The following is a 16,751-nucleotide window of genomic DNA, read 5'->3' on the forward strand; positions in this document are numbered from 1 at the left end:
CCAGCCTCAGCCACAGCCACGGCTCTGCTCCTGGCCCCCATCTCTGCTCCCAGCCCCGCTCTGCCCCCTGCTCCACCCACAGCCCAGCTCTGCCCTTATTCCCTCTCCGCCTCCAGGCCAGCTCCACTTCAAGCTCCAGCTCTTCCCCCATCACCAGTTCTGCTCCCACCTCCACCTTCAGCCCAAACTCCTCTGCTGGGCCAACTGTGAAGTTATGGAGGGGAGCATGGAAGTTTCCATTACTGGTAAGGGGATGGGGTGCAACAAGAAAAGTTTGGGCAGCACTGGTATAATGGAACCATCCTCTGAAGATCCAATAATATTTTAATATTCTATTGCTCCCAAAGGTTGCTTCTGAAGTTTCTTTTCCTACTCACCAGGGATAAGTTGTTTCAAAGAAGAAAATTGGCTAGAGGAAACTCTTTGCCAGAGGATGTTGTGAAGGCCAAGACTATAACAGGGTTCAAAAAAACTAGATAAATTCATGGAGGATAGGTCCATCAATGGCTATTAGCCAGGATGGGCAGGGATGGTGTCCCTAGCCTTTGTTTACCAGAATGAGCGACAGGGGATGGATCATTTGATGATTACCTGTTCTGTTCATTCCCTCTGGTGCACCTGGCACTGGCCACTGTCAGAAGACAGGATACTGGGCTAGATGGATCTTTGGTCTGACCAAGTATGGCCGTTCTTATGCAGGGTTCCTTTTGAGAGGGACAGGTGAGTTTGAAAAGAAAGTAGTTTGGGTAGAAAAGAAAGGCAAAGTTTGACCCTCCTTACTTGACAGCTCTAGTGGATTGTACCAGTAAGTATGTTACATGTTAGGAATCCACCTGACCATGTCTCTCAAATGGTAGGCTACACAGTAAAACAGAAGATCAGATAGACTTAGTCTGTCATTTTACTGAGACCTCTTTAATTATCTAGTGGGAAACGCTTGAGTTCTTTTAGCCACATTAAATAAATTGTGAAAAAATTAGACTGAGAACTTTAAAAGGAACATGCATGTAGTGTAGAGAGTCTGGGGGCTATATTACTTGAAGAATTTCAGCTTTGTTAATGAAGAGCATAGGTAGTTTCACCCACTTTTTAATTTCATTGCTATGTTTTCAGAGCTCTCCTCTCAGTTACACAAATGCATACCTATGAACTTCAGTGGAGTTATACTGGTGCCCATGAAAGCAGAATTTGGCCCACAATTTCTGTCTAGAGATGTTGGACCAAATTCTATTCACAACTACTCCCATGCAACCCCACTGTCTCAGATGTTGCCAAGGTGTAACTTCCTATTATCTTTTTAGATCCAAGGAAAGATTCCTTGATACCAAGGAAAGATATCTGTTTTTGAAAACACTGTCTGTTCACACAGAGATAGATTTGTTAAAATGAATCAGTGTGGATTTCTCATTTTTTGCAGTGACTTGGTTGCTCAGAGGGAGAGTGAATCAGATACGTGGGGCAGCCAATGTAAAATAATGATTTCAAATTGTGAAGAGCTGCTGTTAGGACACTGGAATTGGATGTCTACAGCGATCTGGTAAGGGAGAAGTTGAAAATCATATGGCAGGCATTGCCTGTGGGAAGATCTGGATTTCTGAATTGGATTCAGCAGCAGATTTCCCCACCTGCAAGGAATGACTTATTTACTCAACTGAAAATAGATTACTTGAAGACAGTCTTAGACCAATGGCCAAAACATAGAGAAAGAAACCTTCAATCTCCCAAAGTAAACGTCAAATCTTATCCTGTGCTGTATTAAGGGAGCAAGGCGGCATAGGATTCCTCTTCCCCTCTAGAGTAACTATGCCAACGGGTGTATCACAACCCCTAAAAGGAGCTGTCTCCCATTTAAGGCGCATGGCCAGGCCCCTACCAGCTAGTATGTATGCTGCCATTATCCAGGAGTGCACACTGCTCCTTTTTAAAAGGGCAACAGAGTGTGCCCCACTATCCAGTGTGTCTGCCACCACGAACCATTCTCACAGCACCTGTAACTAACAGCCATCCTTCCCTTGATGGTACAGCGCAGCTCCCTCTGAAGTCAACGCACCCCTGAAACTGAGAGCCAAACTAGACTAGCTCTTACTGAGAGACATAGCTAAGCTATATGTTTTGAGGGCTGGAATTCCAAATCTCACTCTTCTGAAATACTCCTAGTTAATGTTGAAAAATAAAATTCCAGTAATGAGATTTTATTGTTCATTTAAACATATACTTTTACAGAACAGTCAAATTAAGTCTGACAGCTTATTTACCATGGGTTCCTGTGCCCTATGGGAGCTTGATGACACAGTGTATTAAACAAGACAGAGTAATGAGTACAAACAGAATTAAATACTGGTGTATTTACTGGGTAGCTGCTTATAATTTTTGGTATATAATAGACACTCACTTTACAGATTTCTCAGACCAAATTTTAAATACTATGCAGCAAAACAAAACGATATGTGGTGAACATATCAATTGTTAATCCTACAGACTGCTGTGTGTCTTATTTAATGTTATCTACCAGGTAGTTGCTATCAGGCAAGAACTGATGTAAACAAGGTGTCAAACTTAATTGGGTTGCCTTGTAAAAGTACACTGAATAATAATACTCCCCTTTTTTTTATTTCGTAAAGTTATTATTGCAATTTGCCAAATTAAAATTTAATTTTGTTGTTACATCAAAACTAAAGTAATGAAATAGACATTTTGAAGAAAATTGTGTAAAGAGGGCCAAAGGACACCAACCCTGAGGCATCAATGATAGTTTCAAGTATATCAAGGTTGCCATTGTCAATGCATCTAAAAATATGTCATCACACTAAAACGTAATGAAAGACATTTTGTTAAGGACAAACCTCTTGATCAGTGAAGATCTCAATGAAGTTCTGGAACGAGAAAGATCCTGATTGGAGAATGAGCTCTCCTGTGTTTTCAAAGCACTGGCCAGTTAGTACAAGAAGCTTGTGTCTTGCAGCATCTGTGATCATTAAGCGCACCTAAGGTGAAGAACAAAAGCACAAAAATTAAATGCAGTTACCACATTTCCAACCTTCCTCTTCTGTCCAAACCCAGCTTTGCCTAATTTCAAATCCACCCACCCATTACTGGGTTTCTACCCTGTGACGTTGCACTCCATATGTTTTATGGAAATATGCTTATGAGCGTGAATATGATGCAACTGGAATATGCTTTATGCAAAAGGTCTCTTGTAAGGTATCATAACAAAGGTTATAAACTACTGAATATATTCCTCCCATTTGTATGCATGTATCATTCTTGTATCTGAAGCTAGAAATATGAAGACTCTGAGGTCTTATTGTAATTATGCAAAGTGTGGGCCATTAATGGTGGTGTAGAATCTTGATGGCTCCCATTGACTAGGTCCATTGGTTGTAAATGGTTTATTTACCTGCAAGCCTTCCTCTATACCCGTGGGCCAACCCAGGAAGAATGGAGACTAGGGGGTCTTACAGTGACATGTGACCATGTCACATGATACTGGAATCCATCTTCATCCTTGTACTTTTCCATTGATGAGGTGGGGGTGAGGACAAGCATAGACAAAAGATTCCTGCCTTGCGCCAAAGCTATAAAAGGGGGTGGAGCACGACAAATGGGGCTGCCAGTCATGAGAAAATCCCTGCTTACCACCTGAGATGTCTGCTGGAACTAACAAGGACTGTACTGGGGAAAGGACAGGGCCCAGACTAGGAAGGAGTCTAGTCTGTGAAAGAAGCTTATTGGACATCTCTGAGAGTGAGCTATTACCTGTAATCAGTTTATTAATGTACTAGGCTTAGACTTGCATGTTTTTGCTTTATTTTGCTTGGTGACTTACTTTGTTCTGTCTGTTATTACTTGAAACCTCTTAAATCCTACTTTTTATACTTAATAAAATCACTTTTGTTTATTAATAACTCCAGAGTAAGTGATTAATACCTGGGGGAGCAAACAGCTATGCATATCTCTCTATCAGTGTTATAGAGGGCGGACAATTTATGAATTTACCCTGTATAAGCTTTATACAGAGTAAAACGGATTTATTTGGGGTTTGGATCCCATTGGGAACTGAGTGTCTGGGTGCTGGAGACAGGTAACCTGCTGAGCTGTTTTCAGTTAAGCCTGTAGCTTTGGGGGCCGTAGACCAGACCCTGGGTCTGTGTTGCAGCAGGCTAACGTGTCTGGCTCAACAAGACAAGGTTCCTGAAGTCCCAAGCTGGCAGGGAAAACAGGCTTAGAGATAATTTCAGCACATCAGGTGACAGTCCCAAGGGGGTCTCTGTGACCATACTCATCACAGTGACGTAGTTGGCAGGATATGTGCACAGCTGTTTGCTTTGAGACTCTGGAAATGATTTTAAGGGAGTGGTGGCTGTAGAACAGACGAAGTGGTTATTGGTTTGGTATTTTCTGTTGGCTTATTGTGGGTAAGGGAAATAGGGACAGAAAAGTAAGCAAAATGAGTGAGTGAAGCTCAGAAGAAGCTAGAACTACACAAGTTGAAGACTGTTGAGAAGGAAAATGAACACAAAAGGCAGATGGAATTAAGACAAATGGAAATAAGACAAATGGAAATTGATGTGCAAATTGCCAGGGAGAAAGCTGCTCATGAAAGAGCCACGGAGTTAAAATAAAAGAACTTGAGACCCAGAAGCAGGCTCAAATTGAAGCACAAAAACTGCCCTGGAACTCAGGCAGCTGGAGGCTGACAAAGAAAAGGCTGCCCACCAGCAAACCCTGGACTTAAAAGACAAAGAAATTGAGGCCCAGAGTTGAGCAAAAATTGAGACCCAGAAGCATGAACTGGTTGTAATGGAGTAGAAAAGGCAGAATCCTTCAGCAGCTGGCTCCACTTCCCCCAAAAATCCACAAATGGGAATGGTTATGCCGGCTCTGTGATGAATCCAGTAATATTGCCGAATATTTCCTCACCTTTTGAGAGACTGTGCACTCTCCATGCGATTCCTGAGGATCAAAAGATGACTACTTTGGTTGCAAAACTGACGGGGAGAGCTCTGGACATATGCAATAAGATGCCTATTGCTTATGCTTCAAACTATGGTATATTTAAGGAACTGGTTTTGAAACAGTTTCAGATTACACCTACAACCTACAGGGTTAAATTCAGGAGCCTTACAAGGGGAACTGGATTAAGTAATGTGGCTTATATAAATGAAACAAGGGATTTGTTAGACAAGTGGGTGAGGGGAAAAGGCATTACAAACTTTGAAGAAATGTGTGATTTGGTTGCTCAGGAGCAGTTCCTGAATATGTGCAGTGATGATGTAAAACAATATTTGTGGGACAAAAAGGTGGATGCGGTGAGTGAGTTAGCTTGTTTTGCAGACTCTTATGAGCAATCACAAGCTGCAATTAAACATAAACCACTGGCAGAGGGGTACAGGGTTGGTGGAAAGCAGAATCACCGTTTTACCCCTGGGGAAAAAGGAGGCTGGACGTTCACTTCCCAATTCCCCTGTTACTCGTCCCAAGTCTCCTGTATAAGCAGAGGAGCCCAGAAGGTGCTATCATTGTAATTCCACTGAGTACCTGAGGAATAAATGTCCTGGGCTGAGTGGGAACAGGCAGCCAGTAACACATGGAACTGCTGCTTCTCAGAGCACAGGGGCATTCCAGACTATTGTCTCTTACCACACAGGATTTGTAAAGGTTGCTTCTACACAACCAAGCAGTGAGCATATGAACGCTATTAAGCTTAATGTCAAAGTGCTCCAAGGTTGGAGGGATACTAGTGCAGAGATTTCTGTGGTCAGGAGGGACCTGAACCATGAGAAGGATTTGTTACCAGGAAAAATGGCAGAATTAGAATTGTTGGGAGGTTATAAGGTCCTTGCCCCTTTAGCTAAGGTACATATGTAAACTGGTGATTTGCAGGCTGAACTGACTTGTCACAGCAGAGGCACACAATTTTGTACTGTTTCTACTGGGGAATGACTTTTCTGATGTGGCAGAACCTGTCCCAGGGTTTGTTAGCAGCAAGAAGGAATCTTGTGCTGAAAGCCCCAGATGGGAGGGTGAAGTCACAGGTGCTGCTGGGGAAATAGGAGAGTGTCTCTTTAATTCCCCTGTAGCAGTGGAAAAATGGGCTGTTGAGGGCAGGGATGGTTGAGACCAGTTCCTGTAACCCCAGGGCTCAAGGCAGGTCCCTGTGGGAGGGGGTGGATAGAGCCAGCTCCTGTCCTGTCATCATCTCTCTGGGAGAGGAGGATGTTCCATCTTGTAATGGGGAGACCATCCCAGCTGCTGACTGCCGGGAAGTTGCAGTTCAGCAGGGGACAGGCCCTGCCCTAGGATGCAAAGGGACATGTATCCCGGAGATGGAAGTTGGGGTCCTGACGACCGCTGCGATAGGAACAGACCGCAAGGGCTCTGTAGCTGGAAGCATGCCCAACCTGAGTGAAAGAGGGCAGATTTTGCTGGCCAGTGAAGGGTCTGTCACAGCTGGTAGCTGTGAGCCCACAGCTGGATCAGGGTCACCTTCCCTTTTGGAGGACACAGGGCTGTCTGCGCTAGGGGGGAATCCAGAGAGAGAAGTCCAGATGGAAGGTGAGGGGGGACACGAGGGTCTGCTCACCTTTTGTAGGAAGGCATTTCCCCAGGAGGAGGATGAAGGATCTGCATACGAAATGCCAGACCCCACACCTGTGGATCAGGTTTTAAGGGAAGACTGGGGGTCAAATCTCCTGGAGGGGAGAGTCCACCCAGCTGACCTTTTGGGAACAGAGAATGGAGTGATTGAGGGGATCTTACCAATCCAAAGCACTCTATTGAAAGATGTTGTTCTTACTACGCTTGTAATAGATAACACTATCTCTTCAAGGCAGGGGGAGGAAAAACTTTGCATTTCAAAACAGCCTTCACTACATCTGATAATTCCCAAGTTTTACCACTGCTCTGTCACTGCTTGTAATATTTGACAGCCTTTTGTCAAAGTAAAGCTTGTAGATCTAGAGGGATGTCTGCTGGCTAAATACAACTGGAATTCAACTGAGTTTTGTGTAAAGAACTGTATTCTTGAATACATTTTTTGCTAAATATTTCTAAGCCACAAAACAGCATCTCTCAGCACTCCCAGCAAGCCAGTTTTATAACTTTATGTATTGATTGTTAATCAATCGCCTTAAATTACTCCATCTCATGCCAAGAAGGATGCAGTATTGACCTAAATCTCTGTTCAACAACTCTGTTTTTAGAATGAGATGAAAAGGGCCACTGAAGAGTATGGATTAGGAAGACCTCCATTTTGATCTTACTAAAGAAGTGGCCCTGAAGTTTGAATAGCAGAAGGACCCCATAATTAAAAGCTGGCCTAATATGGGCTTGTCACTAATTGTGCTGGATGACAAAATCCAACAATATCCTTGGTGGGTCAAGGATTTCTGTTTCAGAAAAGAACATTGATAAGTGCACCTGGCTGGCTGATGTATGTCACTCAAGTCTCATCTGTTTTAGCTGTATTAAAATCTATTAAAGAACTGGCTTCCCTTCTTAATTTTTTTTCCTCTTTGCAGGAGCAGTTCTGGGCAGTCAGCCAGCTTATGTATAAAACCACCAGCTTTTTCAGCCACAAAATTATTTCCTGTCTCATGAACCACCAATACACGACTGTCATATAATTCCCCTCAATTTCGTTTATTAACTGATGATTAAAGAGTTTCTACAGAGATAAAGAACTATGGCAGAAGCAAAATAAAAATACTTGCAGTTTTTAGAACATAATACATAACATGCATGGAAAAAAATAAGAGACAAAGATAAAAAGAGTATAATGATGGCCTAATGGGGGACTACCAGAATTCTGTGCATTGATATTAGACCATTACTTTTAAAATAAATTGTAATAAGGTGGTATAAAATAGACAGAGATATGTTGTGTTTAACCCTAGCCTTGATTGAAGCCCTATATTGTTCAAAGTAGGATGGTCACTTAAGTTTATAAACATGTTGTTGAAAGAAAGCCCAGAATTAAGTCAAATATATGGTGTTTAATGAGTCTGTGTGGCCCAAAGAAACAGCTGATTAGAAGTTTTCCAGATGTGGTAAAGTTATAAAATTGTTATAGCAACAGAGCAGAATCTTCTTAAAATGAGAGAAACTGTCCATGTACAGACTATAGGAAATGTATTTTGTTTGGGCAGTTTTGATGGGACAAGAATATTGCTTGTTTTGGACACTTCTTTCCTAGGGAGTATTTGCAGCTTACTGATCCTTAGGCAGCATCATGCTCAGTGCATCAACCTGCATCACTAATACGATCATCTTTATCACAGGGCAGATCCCAAGGATTTACAATCACACCATGAGCCTTCTTCTTTCCCACTCTGTCAGATATTCTGTCCTGACTAGACAAGGAGATGGAACCAAATGACATCATCGCCTCCCTGGCTGTGTCCTAAGCTACTCCTGTGATATGAACCTAATGTTCCTGATTGCCATATGGTGGGGTGAGATGGCTATTTCTACTCCTACTTTTTTCCTCCTTCCTCTTTCTTAATTCTCATTTTGACTTTTGCCTAATGAGAGTCTGGCTTAGCTAGCCAAGATAAAATTAACCTTGTAACTTTTGGCTGTTATCAGTTTGGCAGAATGAAAGCATTGAAGATCAGCCAAATGTCAGGAAAAAACAAACAACAACCCCTCCCCCCGACTGGTGAGAGGAAATTAAGAGTAACCTACCCAAACATTTTCCAGAGCCAGGGCAGTAAAGCCAGGGTGCAGGAGTCACTAACTGGCCTGCATGCCAACTGCTTTTCCTACAGTCTTCCATCAATTGAACTACCAGCCTCAGAGACAGAAGCTGCATTTTCCTACCTTTTGCCATTCTTGCCTCTCTCTCTTTGTGATGTTTCTCTTCCTTTATAAGAAGAAAGGGGATCAGACTTTAACAGCAGAACCTAAGAGCTGCCACCTGAACTGATTCTCTCTTTTCTCATTAAATAATTTGGATGCAATTTAAGAGATTCTATAACTGCAGAGACGAAATAAGAGAAATTATAATAAAGATGACTTACTTGATGTTTAATGGTTTAAACATTTTGATTAGTATAGCCTCCTTTTAGTTATGGTTGTTTAATGTTAGTAAGAATCTGTTCTTTGGTAGTGTACAGCAATTAAAACTACATCCCTGGCAACAAAATACCCATTTGAGGGTTTTATACTTCTAATATGTTCAGAGGGGATCCTCCATATTCACACTGAAAATTATTTGTTAACTGCATAGGTATGCCTATTTTTATCTGCCACAACTTCCTGGATGGAATGCTGCTTTGCCTCTCTAAGAGGTGTCTTGAGATATATGGTTGGTGCTTTGACCCTCTTCTAAAGAATACGCAGGACTTGGAGATCTCTTGTTCTGTGATAGCCTCCAACTCTGTTGATCATGGCATGTGATTTCTTGGAGGAAAGATGTTATATACATGTTAATCCTTCTCAAAAGGTCTAAAACTGTCTCAGATGACCTGGTTTATATCAAGTTTAAAATAGACATGCAGAACACAAGCCAGGGAGAGGTGCGGGAGCAACAGTCCAAGAGCTCTCATCGCAGTTGCCTCCACTTGATCAAAACCAGATTTTAGTGGGTTATTGGAAATGTAATGCTGAGAACGGAGATATGAGTATTTCTGTTCTATGTCTTTAAAATCCTATTATGGGAAGGGGAAACAAGAGGAAGAGATAAGAGAAGGCTGACACTTTTACTGACATTCACTCCCACATGTTCATTTATGCACAGTCAGAATACTGTTTCCCCTTATTCACTTATGGTGCTTTTATGATGCATCCAATAAGACATTTCCAGCTGACTTACCTCAGTACTAACTGCTTCATCTGAAGGGTTAATCAGGACTACTGTTTCTAAGACATCACTTCTGTGGTGAAGGATTTTCTGACCTGTAAGCACAGGAGAGGAAAAAAGAATCATGAGGCTTCGCAAGTTAAAACCAACACTTCTTTCACCTAAGCACATGTCCTCCAGGGGCCAGCTCTCACGGCACCCAGAGCAAGGACACTGGCAGTGTCACCTGCATGCATCCAGAGATGCCACCAATGTTCCCCTGGATGGGCCAGATCCACTGCTGAAAGTCTCCACCAACTGGCAGTAGCAGCTACCCCTGTCTCTTCCAACTTCCCTTTGTGATTGAATTGTTCCTTGGTGTACTTGTTGGTCTGTCTGAATTAAATTATAAGGTCTTCTGAGTGGGGATTGTGGGCCAGCTTTTATGGGCCAGCTGAGGACATGTCCCCATGTCTTTAATGTGTTTAAGCTACTTCACCTATACACTCTATGAATAATAACACTCTTAAATAATTTCTCCCAGAAAATTATTCATATCAAACATGCAGGATCCTTGCAATGTCCCTGCCCCATATTACTTGATCTTTCAGTTGTACACAGAACTTCTAACGGTCAATGTTATTGTTATTAAACAAGAGTGAACAGACATTCAATATGCAGGTTCCTAAATGAATAGTCTGTGTAGTTTTGGTGCTGTGTCATGGCACATTGGCTTTCATACTTAGTAGTTAGTCTGTCTCCATATTTAATAGTGATATTCATCTTACCGGGAGGGGGTTCCCTAAAACACAACAGGGCTCTTGACATTTTCTTTCTTATGTTAATTGGTGATATGCTTATCAGCATTTCTTTCTGTGAGAACTGCAGCAAGATTAATTAGCAGCCTTATTGTGAAGGGAATGTCATCCAGAAACCCTGACTAGCAATTAGTCTAACAATCAGAATAACTGTCTCTTGCAATAACTGTCTTAGCAGCGTGGTGTCAATTTAGTTAATTAATTGTGGCTTAAAGGAATGTGCAAGGAGCCCAGAGTAAACTGCCCATAGGCTAAGTTGGAAAATTCCTCTTAAAAACCCTTAATATTAATAAATAAATCAAAAGCAAGCAGCACTGTCTGGAAACACTTCCTAAGAAAGTGGTGTTGATTCCACCTGGGTTGCAGGCATCTGTAGCTTCCCATGCAGCCTCACCGTCCCATTTTAAAGATTCCCCGGCAAGAGAATCCAGCATGGGAGTTCCACTGATGTATTTGGAGCTGCACATAGCACTTCCCCAGCATTACCAGCAACAGCTCCTCTTTCTGAAGTACCAGAGGATCACCATGTTTGTGGTGATTCTTCACACATCCTTCCCATCCTTGTGACCCAGCAGGAAAAGAAGGATGAAACTAACAAGGCTTACGTGAGTTTCACTTTGCTGTTTCTCTTGTGGGCCCCTCTAGGGAAAGAGCAGCAATCCTGAGGGACCACACAAGAGACAAAGAAGGGGAGGAAAGACATGGAAATGAGGATGAGGCAGATAAACAGGAATGGAGAAAGGGGAACAGAAATATACAACTGGCTGATGGAACAGGGATGAAGCATACAAATGGAGGAGGACAGACACTCGAGCATCAGGCTAGTGGCAGACCAGGAGAATTAAGGGCCAAGCTTGATCTTCCATTCTCTGTGCCAGAGAGGGGAACGTACTATGACTATGAGGGTGAAGGGTTGTTAGCTGTCTGGTAAGAGGAATGTAAAATACCATTCATACAATGTAAGTGGCTGTCTTTCTCCGCTGGGAGGCCATTGTTTCCTCTTTGTGTCTTTCCTTTTTATAAAGTGGCTGGTTGGGGAAAATCTCTTGTTACTATGTATAGGAGATCTTATTACATGAAAGAACCAAGGTCCCAGACTGTCTATGTGTGTCTGAAATAAAAGGTGTGGAGGGAAAAAATAAACGTACGAAATCCTGGGGAGGTGAAGACACACAAATAAAAGAGGACAGAGCTAATAAAAAAGCAATGAAATACAAAATGGGGTAGTATAATTTAAGAGGAGAGATTGTATTTAAAGATTTTTGGCTAATAAAGGGGAAGTACCTTGAAGCAGCATCCTGGAAACCCCATATTCACCCATGTCATATAATTATTATATATTTCATACAAACCATGCCATATAAAATATCACGTGAAAGATCCTGATCTGTTGAAACCCACTGTTCTGTCCAAATATGTATATTGTTAGTGTATATGAGTTATGAGATTTTGCTGTATGGTTGTTAGTGAAGTACGCTGTGAGTTTGGAAGTCGCACAATGCTAGTTCTCCAGTGACAACGACAAAGGAGGTGATCAACACCGAAATTATGTCTGATTTTGATATGGTGTGAGGTAAAGAGATTGAGGGCCAAGTGTCTATATGCCTTCAGCCTCACAAGATTTTAAACCATTTTTAAAAAATTAGCTCAACTAGATTTTTAGAGCAATTAGCCACTAATTTTATAAAACACTGCAGCTGTTCCTCTTTAAATGCTATTACTACCTTTGGAAAATGCCTTCAGTGACGTTTTTGCAACAACTCAGGCTCAGTCCCAACCTACATGGTTATACTAGATGTACCTGTGCAAACGAAAACCATCTGCTTTTTCTTTCATAATGCCCTCAAACTGATGAAAAGCTGTGGGGATTCCTACAGCCCAAGATTAAAAAACTGCATATAAAAATGAACCAGTTTTTGCAGTCATGGGAGTATCCTTGACAAGGTTTTCCCAACTTTCAGTTCATATAAAACTCTAAAAATCTTTCTCCCTACCATAACTGCTCTTACAGCTGCTAATATGCTTCTATGTAAACTTTCAAAGAGCAGTACAGACTTAACGAGGGCTGCTGCTGGTTTGCCAAGAATTTTCATAATGTTTGCTTAGAAGGAAGGAAGAAAAGCCGTTAAAATCTTGCAGGACATCATTGACAGCAGAGGAGCAGAAGCAGTATGGGCATTTGTCAAGCTGGAAACTGACTTAATGGTACAGACCCCAGGCCACCAAGTCAGCAACAATGTATGTAAAAGAACATGGCCCACTCTTAAAGTTTAATTTTTAAAAAATTAGCTCAACTAGATTTTTAGAACAAATGGCCATTAATTTTATAGAACAGTCACCCCTGTTTGTAAAGTGTCAGAAGAGATGAAGAAAACATCATTTACACCTGCACAGAGTGAGTGCAAGGAAACATTGGCCATTTTACCTACTTCTAGTCTCTGGATACCATGGATGAAGATGGATTCATGTTCTATTTAAAGAAATTAGGAAATTAAGACTGATAGTGTTGGAAGAAATATTTTATGTCTTGAATAATCTTAGAATGTATTAGATAAAAGCTTTGGTTAAAAATATATAGATCATAATATAGAATCTTGCACATATATGGTGCTGGTTTGATTCTGGACCAAGTCAACAGTGATCAGAAGTAATTACCATGTGACAGTTCCTCTGTGTATGAATTAAGTTGGTGTCAGTCCAGTTCTGGTCATGCAACCACATCATTAAACCCACTGGATCAAATCTTGATCTCAGTTATACTGGTATAACTGAGATCAGGATTTGGTCCACTACAACTCCTGGTGCATTGTTAGGTAGTCACGCTTGTTAAAGAATTGACTAAACTATCCTCTCACAGAGCTGACCTCTCCAGGTCAAGGTTGACCATGTCAGTTAGGCAGCATGGAAACCCTTTTATTGCTAGCATTCATATTATCCCTATTCTATGGATGGCTATATCACAATTCATTTTATAAAATTTGCGTATAAAAATTATAAATGAAAGGCAAGTGTAGGTAAGGAGGCACTGCTATGAGCCTAATTATTGCTGTATTTATCATTACCCAGCTTTGCTGCATAATACTAACCCATCAGGGATGCATGCTTTTGCCAAAAAGCAAGTCAGCAGAGATGTTACCATCAGCTCTTAACCCCATCAATCATTAATACCAATGCTTGGTTGCACAATGTAAATCAATTCTCTTTCTTACGCAAATGAAATTTTAAAAAGCAGCATCTGTGGAGTTCTCTGGAGAAACAATTGTAATAAAAAACAGCCTGTGATAAATATGGCTAGAGGGGATGAGAGAGAATGCAATCCATTTGCAAACAAGGAGCGTTCAACACATGAGCTAACATTTAATAGTCTTTGCCTGGCAGTTTTTAACAACTATTTCTCATTCAGAAAAATTTTAAAGTTTCTTTTCTTTTTCAAAAGCATGAACAACGTTTTACCGGTATCATTACACAACATAGGGTTAACAGATGATAGAGTGAGCAAAGCATGATTTTTTTCCACACTGCTAGTGAATAGAAAGTAAACTCTCAGCAGCTAGAGACGCTCAAAGTACTCTATGTACTTGTAAATTAGCTTCGATACACATAGCTCTCTACATGCCTTTGTCTTGGGGAAACATTGCTGGTGACACTAAGGAAAAACGTAAAACACAAATCATACTAATTTCAAGCGTCCCACTCCAACTTCCAGAAGAATTTTTTTATGGATAAAAATAATACTTCAGGGAAAAACAATGCACCCCAACAGAATGATACTATGTTTGAGGAACAGCAATCAGTAAATCCCTTTTCAGTTTCTTTGGATGCAAGCAAAGGAAAAGGCCCTGCATATTTCCAGTGTTACTGTGAACAAACAAAAGCCCTATTTATGGACATTACACATCTATTCACACATTAGAGGCTTGATTCTCTACTGCCATGCACCTTGTATAGTCATTTTCACCTGCTAAGAGTGAGTGCATGATGGTTTTTAAATGTTATTAAAAGATTACAAACACACCCACACTTACACAGGTGACAGCATTTCACATGTGTAAAAAACTACATAAAGGGGCCAGGCAGTGGACACTCAGACCCTCCTTTATAGCTAAATTCAAAAGGACAAACTACTCCCTTAACAAAAATTGAAATAATAAATATTTTGAAGTCTACCCAAAAGATTTCAGCTGTTAAAGACAACATCAGCTAGGACATTTGAGCTACAAAGTTGGCAGAAGAGACTGTAACAGAGCATGTCAACAATCACATTAGAAACCAGCTCCTAATGCTCTTGAATCCTTGCAGCAAAATTTGCTTTACCCTACCCTGAGGTGAGGAGGACGGATACCAAGGATCCAAGCAAGAGATCCCTTTGAAATGAATGAGGATTTTGGCTTAAAAACAACAGTGCAACATAACCCCAAGGTTGACCCCCCCCCCCCCCCGCCATTTGAATCTTCATTTAGTAATTAAAAAAATATCTAAATCGTCAGGGGCCTTGGATAGCTCCAAACTACTGTCCCTAATACAGCAAACAGAAAATAGGACCTTTTTACTCTTCCACCTTCTTTGGATGTTGGGGATCTCAAATTGAGACCCTCAAAAGGACATTTAAACCTCAGTGTTAGGCTAACACAGTTGCTTTCCATTATTCACAAGGCAGACAGTATGAGTTCTGGAAGGCTCATCTTCCGATAGTGAATTTTTTAGTGAGTAAAAAAATGCATTTGTTCTGGTGTTTTTAACACAAACACACACCACCAAGTAATGCTAAAATTGTGACACAATCCAATATCCTCTGCGCCATCATCCTTGAGCCCACCCCCCCCCCGCCACAACTGCACACTTCCAGCTGAAGAAGAAAGGATCAAGATCCTCTCTACATCAGATCCTTAATTAGCTAGAGAAATCATTTGTTAATGACATGAAGCACTCCTTCCCTCTCATCCCCAGGGTCTGAACACAGTACTTCAGGCCTCTAGTGACCCAAACTGCATCATTACCACCAGGCTGAAGCAATACAGCTCACTGAGAGCACTTAAGAGAGTCCATGAGTGAAAAAGTGGATTTTGTACACTGATCAGTAACCTCATTAGAATCTGAATGAAAAATGTTTCAGCAAGACTGACAGTGGAGAACCAAACTGCCTGACTGGAACACAGGCTTGTGCGTGTAAAGGCTGAGGCTTAAAAAAAAATATGGTAGAATAACTGAGGAAATGGTAAGTTTTAAAAAACAACAACAGATACATTGGGTTTTATGTTGAGACCCAAGCAAGAACAGGGTACCTAAGAATTTAGGACAGACCATCTGGCAGTGAGAGAAAAGGATCTGCACATTTTCTTAATGGAAAGGATCTTCTATTTTCTTAATGGAAAAATTAGTTTAAAATATTCTAGTGCATGGGTGGGCAAACTTTTTGGCCCGAGAGCCACATTGGGGAGCGAAACTGTATGGAGGGCCAAGTAGGGAAGGCTGTTCCCCCCGAACAGCCTGGCCCCCGCCCCCTATTTGCCCCCTCCCACTTCCAGCCCCCTAACTATCCCCCTTAGAACACCTGACCCATCCAACCCCCCCGCTCCCTGTCCCCTGACTGCTCGCACCCCGACAGGCCCCCCCGGGACTCCCATGCCCCATCCAACCCACCCTGTTCCCTGACCACCCCAGAACCTCCGCCCCATCCAACTGCCCCCTGACTGCCCCCCGGGATCCCCTACCCAACCCCCCCACTGCCACGCACATGCCGCCGCCGCCCCCTTACCATGTCGCTCAGAGCAGCAGGAGCTTGCAGCCCGACTGTCCACGACGCAGCATGGCTGCAGGGGAGGGGCTGAGGACTAGCCTCCTGGACCATGAGCTCAGAGGCCGGGCAGGACGGTCCCGCGGGCCAGATGTGGCCTGCGGGCCGTAGTTTGCCCACCTCTGTTCTAGTGGGAGGTGATGATTGTGATGATAACATTATTTGCATTGAGGGGCAGTACAGAATCCCTCCCACAAAAGCAAACGAAGGGTACTCTCTTCCAGTGATACTAAAATTTTATTTTTTGGAATTGGGGAATAGTGAAAAGGAAAGGAGTCTTCAGAAATTTCAAAAGAAAGGAGACAGAATTACAGGAACAAGAGAAATCGAAGCTAAATTTAGCATAACTCCATTTAAA

The 16,751-nt window shown here is 41.9% G+C and overlaps 1 protein-coding gene across 1 annotated transcript in view; it reads right to left on the minus strand.

Annotated features, from left to right (window-relative positions):
- MAP1B (microtubule associated protein 1B) overlaps positions 1 to 16,751 on the minus strand; it is a 93,508-nt gene that overhangs the window by 17,664 nt on the left and 59,093 nt on the right. The window contains exons 3-4 of the mRNA XM_077816317.1: positions 9,815 to 9,897; positions 2,844 to 2,984 (exon numbers count right to left, since the gene is read on the minus strand). Coding sequence (XP_077672443.1) covers positions 2,844 to 2,984; positions 9,815 to 9,897 — 224 coding nt within the window. The remainder of the gene's footprint in view (positions 1 to 2,843; positions 2,985 to 9,814; positions 9,898 to 16,751) is intronic.

Source organism: Eretmochelys imbricata, chromosome 5 (assembly GCF_965152235.1).
Source record: "Eretmochelys imbricata isolate rEreImb1 chromosome 5, rEreImb1.hap1, whole genome shotgun sequence".
Lineage (NCBI taxonomy): Eukaryota > Metazoa > Chordata > Testudines > Cheloniidae > Eretmochelys > Eretmochelys imbricata.